This window comes from Phaethon aethereus (assembly GCF_964289735.1).
Source record: "Phaethon aethereus genome assembly, chromosome: Z".
In the NCBI taxonomy this organism is placed as follows: Eukaryota; Metazoa; Chordata; class Aves; order Phaethontiformes; family Phaethontidae; genus Phaethon; species Phaethon aethereus.
In genome coordinates this window covers 46796849-46806287 of record NC_138577.1, presented here as the reverse complement: position 1 = coordinate 46806287, position 9439 = coordinate 46796849, and the positions used below count along the sequence as shown (strand labels likewise).

Sequence of the window (9439 nt, the reverse complement as noted above, 5' to 3'; positions counted from 1 at the left end):
ACTGCTGGCATCACCTTCTTCCCCTGTGATTCCAGTCTATGTCCACATGTAAACCCTTTGAGAGTTGCTACCATTTATTAATTTTTAAATACTTCACATAGGGAAGAAGTTGGCTTATTTAAGAGCATGCACCTTGAGAGATGGTACAACATATTGATTGTAAATGTACCCATTTCAGATTAATTAGTGTCTTGCGATGCATCTGTGTTTGCTGTCTGATCATCTGTGCTCATTTTTGCTGGCTTTTGTCTTCAGGACTGCAAAAAGAAAAAAAGCTAGGTGAGCTAGATGCTATTGCACTCATGAAGACCAGATTTTATCATCTCACAGGATGAATATGGCCTAGTTCAAACGGAATTGCAACTGCCCTTTGCCTCCACTTTTCTGTTGAGATGGGCTATTCCACAGAAACCACCCAAGTCTCAATAGAAACCAGTAGTACCCTTGGTACTGCTCATTCGTTAAAGGAAGGTTATTTATTTTTTGTTAGGAGCAGCGAAAGCAGCTGAGGAGCAAAACAACCATCACTTAATACAATTTACCATTGAAATCAACGGAGTGCACTTTTTTTTTTTTAAGTTTTATTTTTTAGATTATCCTTAAAGTACTTTGGTTCAGTCAGACTGATTTATTTATTTACAAGTTTGGATCCAAAAAGTTAAAGTAGTATTATCAGAGGGAATAAGCTGAAACTACGCATGTTTGGGAAGCAAACTGCGAATTACTCCTGAAACAGTAAGACGGTTTATTTTCTGCCCGAACGAGATAAGAAGGAATCTATCCTCTACCTCTAGACCAGTGTCGTCTAATTAGCTTTTTGCATGGAATATATCATAAGAGCATGGCTGGTTTGTTCTGTTTATTGCAAATTTTCATTATATTGTTAGGAATATTCCAGACTTCCCCCTCAGGCCCATGTGAAGCTCTATGTACAAGCTAATAGGATGAGATGGCCTTTCTTCGTCCTTCAGAAGGAAATATCTAGACAGTATGCCTTCCTTGCTGGGTGTAGTCCCTTCAGCTGAGAGCTGTTGTGTTACTGCAGTAAAGGTTTCATTGTGTGTATAAAACAGCCATAGCAGGGGATGCAATATAACATGTCTGTTTTAATTTACAGGTTTCCACATTGTTGTGGTTCTTTGGGTTGTTTTTTTTTCTTGAAATGGTAGGGCTAGGAAACAGCTGCCGAGGGATGAAGTCTCCACCTCTCCTCGTGGCTGCGCTTGTGGCGTGCATCATTGTTTTGGGTTTCAATTACTGGATTGCAAGTTCTCGCAGCGTGGATCTGCAGGTAACTTCCCTATTGCTCTGCATGCCGTCTTGTATTTGTGTGTTTAGTAAGCATAGTCCACAACAAGAAGGATGTTTCCTCTGCATCTGGTGGACCAGGAGCTTCAGCTTGCTGTAGAAATTTTCACAAATATTACAGTTGTTCCTTATCAGTAGTGGGAGATGGGGGGAATGGGAGGAATGCCTATTTGTAGGTGAGGGGGACCCAATATGGGAAGACCTGCTTGTATGGTACTTGTTACTTCTGCTGACACAGAGCGTTCAGCTATCTTGTGCTGTTTCAGTTTACAGATGTGGCAAATGCCATCCTCTAGTTTTTCTTCCTAAGTTTTCGTTGAGACTGGCACTCCATTTTTAAGGTGAATGGGCATCTGGAGTTTGCGCATCTCCCCAAATTTTTTTTTCTTTCATGACCCATAAGGATTTATGCAGGCTTTCCCACCAAGTACAAGGAAATCTAGCTTGTTCTGAAACAGTCTCTAAAAATCTGAATTTGTGTTCCTTAGAAACCTTGCCTAAAGAGGGCATGCAACTCATGTGGGATAATTACCTTGCCTGCTATTTTTTTAATGGTAACGTTATTTTCTGTGACTGAGCTTGGGTTTTAATCCTTTCTGGAGCACGCATTCTGAAGTTGAGTATATGAATAAAGTTTCTGGTATGTGACAATGTGTGCAGAATCATTCTTTTTATTCTTTTTTTGTTGTTGTTGTTTTTAACAAGCAAACCTAAAAAGTAACAACTTGGTGATTAAACATGGCTCATGAGAGCTCCTCCCAAGCTTTTCCACAGAATTTGTATTCTCCTCATAATTGAGACGAATTTTAGTACTGGATTGACAGCTGTAGGAATTGAACTCCTGTTTCACCTCAGAGTGGGCACTATTCAAACATGACGCGTGTCTCTGGCCATGCGGTTAATGGTATGTCTTAGCTCTCCGTTGGTGGAGGGTATGATGCCCTGTCTTCGGGGACTCTGGTCATCCTTTGGGGGCTATCAGCAGGTAGTAGCTGTGTCAGTACTGCTGAAGCTTTGCTGCACAACCGTGAGGCAGCTGATAGTGAGGAAAATAAGCTACTGTACTAGCTTATTCTTGATCTCAATGACCTAGAGACAGAAGGTCCTCTTTACTGTTTCTGATTTACTGCATCATCTTGTATGTATCTTCCAAAGATATCTTGAAAATCATTTCACTTCTGCAGAGTCATGCACTCTGAATGAAACAAAAGCATAGATGAAGGCGCAGATGGAGCTTCTAGAGCACTTGTGTCAGCCCATTCGTTTGTTGGCAAGACTTTGCAGTTATTATGACTGAAATGGAATAAGTGCTTTTCTTTGCTTTTCCAGCTAAACTGCAAGTTTCTGTGGCAGAGAAGCAGAGTAGGTGGGCAGTAATATGCAGCATATTGTGGTATAAGGAGATTTGGTCCATTTTCTTGGAGCCTTGGAAGATGCACAGTTTTTATTGTATCTATTTTTTTTAATCCACCTGGAATCCTAAGGTCTTTCTACCGGGATAAACTTGTTCATTGTTGTTGTCCCCTCGACATGTCTTTGTACTCTTCCTTGTTGCTGAGGAGCCATTTTAACCCAAAATGTTTAGAAACAATGTCCTGCAAAACTAAATTGGTTCTTAAAAAAAAAAGAAAAGCAAAGCTGTGGCACCATCAGGCTTGATTCCTTTACCTTATGTCTCTGTGTTTGTATGTGCAGTATGCGATGGTGTTGAATTTTCCTCTGATTGTCACTGCTCTTTGAGCAATCGAGAAGAACGATAATTTTCTGGTGATAAATGATTTTTTTCTCATATGTGTCTTTGTGTAACAGCCAGATGTCAGTTGTTTATGTAAAAGCTGGGCAGTGTTGTCCTCCCTCCACTCTTTCCCAGGTCTTCCAGGAAAATGTACTGATTTGAGAGATGAGTTTTCCATTGGAGTTAGTTTAGGACCAACACTGGGAAGTGCAGTGATGTCATAATTGTCTGGATTAAATTTAAAAAACAAGTTGACCTTGTACTTCAGAAAGATTGTAGGCTGTGATTTATTTTTTGGGGGGAGGGGTGTTTTGGGGTTTTTTAAGCTCAAGTACTGTGGCAGCTTTACATTTCTCTTATCTTTAACTGAAATTTTGAAAGTCTGTACAGAATATGCTGTACTGGTAATGTATGTAAAACTGGGCGGGGGATGTGTATGTCTGTGTGTGTGGCAAGTATCACCAGCTGACACACAATTTGATGACATTAGCACTGTTAGTTCTGTGAAATTTAGTATTCCTTGAATGCAGTGGAGAATATTCCAGCAGGGGGGAAGCATTTCTACTTGCTCTGGTTTATTTGCTCTTCCTCAGGGCCGGATCATGGATCTGGAAGGCAAAGTTCGCAGGGCGGCAGCAGAGAGAGGTGCCGTGGAGCTCAAAAAGAATGAATTCCAAGGGGAGCTAGAGAAGCAGCGACAGCAGATCGACAAAATCCAGTCCTTGCACAGCTTTCAGATGGAAAATACCAACAGAGTACATCAGGAAGAAAAGGTAGAGCCTTTTCCAGCCACAGTTTTCTGTGAGACTGTGGTTTATCAAGACACATCTGCAAGAGAGTGAGGTTGATCAAATGTTTCAGCTGATGGGCATACAGTCAGTGTTAGTGTGGCAAAACATTTAATTCATGTATCATGGCATAATATTTTGAAAGTGGACATTGAATGCATGTTATAGCATTCATTGCATAATATGTGAAATATTAGAAGCTGCAAGTAACGGCACTTCTGATTAAAACTTGTACCCCCTCTATAAATCATTGTTACCAACCTTGAGTTGGCCTCTGGCTTTCTTTCCTGTATACTAATGTTTTAAAACTTAGGGAAGAGAAGAAGCTGCACCAACAGATACATTTGTATTCCCAAATATATTTGTATATATTTGCAGTCATAAATGGTTGATGTTTATTTGTACTCATAAATGGTTGATGTTTATTTGTACTCATAAATGGTTGACGTTTATTTCTAAATGTGTTACAAATTTTGTGGCACCTTGGCCTTCAGCCTCCAAAACCCAATAGCACTGGGAGACATCGCCTTTAGATGTCTTTAGATGCTAGACTAGCCTTTTGTGGCAGTGCTTCTGACAGTGCAGCATTGCCAGAAGGATGGAAGTCCTTTGTGAAGAATGTGAATGTACCTGCTTAAATAGCAGTGTGTACGATTACTGCTGTGTAGTATCTTGCAAACTGTTTTGTTGTGTGTTTTCCTCGTGTTGTTAATACTGCCTGGGATGTGGCTGTTAGTTGTTGGTACCACTTTTCTCACTGTTGCTAGAAGGATTTAGCTGAGAGTATTGAATCTAGGTTTATTGCTTCTTCTGTAGAGTCTCTTGACTGAATTTTATAGCTCAGCTTTGCAGGACTATAATTTTCAGAAGACTGAACAGACACAACTGATTATGGTAACAGGTGCTCTTCAGGTAAAGAGTTCACCATTAGGTGACAGTTCACTGCTTAAAACTTGCGGTACATGAACAAAATGTCACCAGAATAATCTTTGAAGGACTCACGAGGAAGAAAAATTGAATAAGAATGCAAGGTAGAATTGTTTCATTAATATGCACATCAGTGGTATATATTTTTAATTTATTTTGAAATTGTTTTTATCAAAGGTCTTCAAAGAAATAGTAAACGAATTCTTTTTACCTCTTTTGAGACAAACATGTTTCTTTGATAATTTCTGTCTTCTCTTTGGGTTCAGTCTTTGCGTATACTTTAAAAAAGGTGAGGTATAGTTTCTCTATTTATTTGGATTTTTTAAATGTATGTATTTATTAAAAAGATACCTCAGGACAGTCAGACAGCATTCAAGTGAGTAGTCAATCTTGCTGTAACTTCTGCCTCTTAATAGTGGGCATTGCTACCAAGTGCTGTAGAAATTGTTTGAATTTACTATCCTCTGGGAAGGTACCCCATTTTACATGTTGGTGAAACCCATCATTCTGTTTTGGCATCTTTTTGTGTTCCAGTTCTGTCCTGCAAGGAGTGAAAGCATGTGCATGAGTAATTAAAAAAAAAAAAAAAGGGTAAGAAAAGGACAAACAGAACTGAGTGTGCTTAATTTACAGTCTTTTTTACAAGGGCAATACATCTTATGCTTCCTTTTCATAAGTAGATTTTACTTTAGCCAGAATTATTGTAAGTCATTGGAACTGGAAGTGCTGGCCACAGAGTTTAGAGCACAGGCTGGCCAGATGGGTGGATCCTGAGAGCTGGCGACAGGAGCTCACCCAGGAGTTCTAAGGAAGCTTGGTGGATGAAATGTTGCTTCTGCCAAGCATGGTGTCAGCCTGCTGCTTCAAATTGCGGTGGTTGTAGCTGGCACCACACAATCCACTTTTCTTGTTGCGGTGGTGTGTTTGACTCTAGAGGACAGGTGTGAGCTGTCATCCATTAAATCTGGCGTCTGTGCCAGGAAAAGTGATGGGAAGTATTTTACAAAACCAGAACTGCTGTTTGGACATGAGGGTGAATGTGGTAGTTGGGGGAAGAGTCCAGAAGCCACTGGAAAAGGAAATCTGACTTCTGAAGTCTCTTGGAGTTTCATTCTGAAAATGAAATGTCCATGGTTGGGACAGACAAGGCATGGTTGTTCTCCATTCACTGACAGGCTTCAAATGCAGTCAGCAAGTTGTAGTTCAGACAGGTCAGAAATGCTCTTCATGCAAAGGATGGTGAAGCTGCAAGTGTGTGACATCCATTAATGCCCAGTTGCAGTGGGTCTGTGTCGGTTAAAAAGCAACTGGATAACCTTGGACAAATACTTGCCCCACCACCCAATACAAAGGTGTTCGTTCTGGCTCCATGCATTCCTCAGCCAGAATTTTCCCCCATGCTGCTTGGGAAATACCCTGCTTTATGGCTGCCTTTGTGTTCTTTTGGCATCCAGTGTTAAAGACAGAATGCTGGGCAAGGTGGATTTTGGGGCCCATCTGGTATAGCTGTTCTTTCCTCTTAGCTGCTTTTCCCTCCATCGTCCTAAAACGTAATTGTTCAGTAATGGAATAGTCTGTGAAGCTTGATGTTGCAGCCCCAGGAGCTGATGCTGTAGGAAGCATTAGATAATAGTGGTGCAATGGACTCATTTCCTGTCCTCTGCTTTCTGTGACTGCCAAAGAGTGAGTCTCAGGAGCCTAAAGTGGTAAGATGAGTGTGTATGTGCCCATGCACCACTTCACGGCAAATTCAAAATTTGCTCTTGTTGCGACACATGAGCAAATATCCTGCACAGATGTTTGTTTTCCAACTCTGTGATTTAAGAGTAGGGAGAGATGTTTTACTGGTAACCTGTGTATTTGTCAAAAGATGCCCTCAGCCAAGTTGGCATGGATTAATCCACTCTGATTTAGGAATGCCCCCGGTGTGTTCTGTCACAGTTTAACCCCAGCCAGCAACTAAGCACCACACAGCCGCTCGCTCACTCCCTGCCCCACCAGTGGGATGGGAGAGAGAAATCGCGGGAGGGGGAAGAAAGTAAAACTCATGGCTTGAGATAACGGCAGTTTAATAGGACAGGAAAGGAAGGGAATAATAACAACAGTCATAATAACAATGACAACAACACCCAGTTCCCGAGCCATGGTCACCACCATCAGCCAACTCCCCTCAGTTTATGTGCTGAGCATGATGTTACGTGATATGCAATATCCCTTGGGCCAGCCTGTGTCAGCTCTCCTGACTGTGCCCCCTCCCAGCTTCTTGTGCCACCTCCCAGCTGGCAGAGCATGGGCAGCTGAAAAGTCCTTGGCTTAGTATAAGCACTTCTTAGGAACAACTAAAACATCAGTGTGTTATCAACATTATTCCCGTACTAAATCAAAACCACAGCACTATACCAGCTACTAGGAAGAAAAGTAACACTGTCCCAACTGAAACCAGGATGTAGTGGCAGGGAAGAGAGGGCAAGCTCAGTTCTTCTCACTAAGGTCCTTGATCTGAAGAAGCTGTCCAGGATCAGAGGTTATTCCACAGTGGGATGTGGAATATAGGAGACGAGACTTTCTGAGTGCCTTTTTTTGTGTGTGTATCTATATTCATGTAGAAGTGTGTGTTGTCTATTCACACATGCATACATACATATTTGTATACACACAACAGGCACACGTGTCCTTGTTTTTTGGCTCCATGGATTCCAGTGGAATCTGGGTTTTCTGGGAGGCAAGTAATGAATTCACCTTTTCTGTTTATAGAAAAATTGGTCCTTGAACCGAACTTCATTTACACCATGGGGATTAGCAGCAAGTATTTACCTAGTCCAGGAAGGATGAATGCAAATCCAAACCCTCAGTCTCTCAACTTGCTTAACAAGTAATACAAACTGTCTAACAAACTAGACAAATCTTTGAGTGATAAACGGGTTTTAGTTTAGTTCTTATTGTCGTCATTAAAGAAAAACAAAAGTGCTTTCAGGCAATGTGTAGGAGTGAATGGTCTGTCTCCTCTCCCTCCCTCTTTTTATTTTTTCAGGGAGAAATTATGATTCTTCTGGTTATAGAAAAAGTCTATACAGGAATAAACATTCACAGTCTGGACTCCATACCAGAAGCAACTCTCAAGTAACATTCAAAACCCATCTTAATTGCGGTTAATCTGTGCTCACTGTGTCTTATTACTCTGCTGATAAAATACAGAATAATTATGCCACTGATTTAGTTTCATACCAAACTAATATGCCAATAAGATGCTTGCCATGTTAAAGCCATTGTTGGTAGCAGCTGGTAATCACTTTGCGTTAAAACCGCCGCCTTTTGTAGTAGAACTGTCTCTGTGCTACTTAAAGGACGAGGGCATAGAGGCAGGAGGCAGGCAGAGCCTGAAACATACCCTGTGGGGTCACCTTTCGCTGACGTGATGTAATCCTGGGAAATTACTGTCATAATTATTCTCTTTAGGTCTGAGTATGTTTTATACTAGCATTCTATCACCAGCCTGTTTTTAAAAAATCTGCTTGAATTTTTAAGGATTAATGTTGATTTAGCAAATGGCTTCTGGAAATCCATACAGAAATAGACTGAAGAGCTCAAGAGAGCTTACACAAACTCACAGTAACAACAGATAAGGAATCAGGAGTGTACAAGGGCCGTTTCTAATCCATAAGCAATTTTCTAAAGAAAAATGTTCTGTATGGTTGTTATTCAGGTCTCGTAGCTTCTGGGAGGTACACAGCCATGGCAGTTATTTTGAAGAATGTAACAGGAGAAGAATACTTGTAATCTCTCTTATTTTTTAACTGTTAGAGCATGCTTTTGCAGTTTGTCATTTTCTTTGGGTTTATGTAATTCTTCCCCAGCTCACATCTTGTTTTACTGAGGAGGGGGGCCAAGCTTTGCACGTCGTATGTGAAGCACGTCACTGTCGTGTTGCTCAGTGTCTTTTAACACTGGCCACAGCTGCTGTCTGATCCCCTCCCTCTGGGAAAATTTCAATTCCCAGCACAGCCTTCTGAGACAAAGTATGTGGAGAGCCGGCTCCTCTCAAAAGGAGTAACACTTGTCAGGGGGGAGAGAGAAGAAAGCCTGCTGTGGAAAGGAAAAGGTGCCTATGTGTGTTTGGTTTTTGTTTTTTAAACCAAACAACGTTGCATCTTCTAGTGTTGAAAAGGCTTTAAGGAAAAGCCAAGCAGTGCCTTGCACCCTGCTCTACTTGCTGTAGCATGATGTTACTAAATCAGCAAGATAAATCAGTCTGCTTACCCGTAACTGGTACAGCAGAGGTCTAGAAGACTACCTCTGTTTAAAATATGTTTTACATGGTGGAGGAAAAAAAAAGAATGGTCTGGGATGAGCTGAACCTTAGAGTTCTACTCTCAGGCAACCTCAGAATGGAAATTTAGAGTATGTGTAGCTTAAGGGTTAACTACTGGAACATTTCTACCTGTTCATAGCAAAATGAATGGACAAAAAGGAAAGCAGAAGGTACATTATATATACACCTGTACAGGTTTTATATTAAGGTTCTCACATCATAGGATTCTGTTTTGTTTACACTGCCTACTATTTGGGTTTTAATTAAATGTAACAATGTCATGAAAGTCTTGTCGCTGCACAGGGCTTATCTTCTCCAATCCACTTGCTGTTGCCCTGCACCTGTAAAAGTAATTTCTTATTAATATTTGTC

At 41.0% G+C, this 9439-nt stretch overlaps 1 protein-coding gene across 1 annotated transcript in view; it reads left to right on the top strand.

The window, feature by feature from the left end:
• Positions 1 to 1162: 1162 nt before the first annotated feature.
• GOLM1 (golgi membrane protein 1) overlaps positions 1163 to 9439 on the top strand; it is a gene marked incomplete at both ends in the record, with an annotated part of 29965 nt that continues 21688 nt past the window's right edge. The window contains 2 exons of the mRNA XM_082013699.1: positions 1163 to 1291; positions 3637 to 3816. Coding sequence (XP_081869825.1) covers positions 1163 to 1291; positions 3637 to 3816 — 309 coding nt within the window. The remainder of the gene's footprint in view (positions 1292 to 3636; positions 3817 to 9439) is intronic.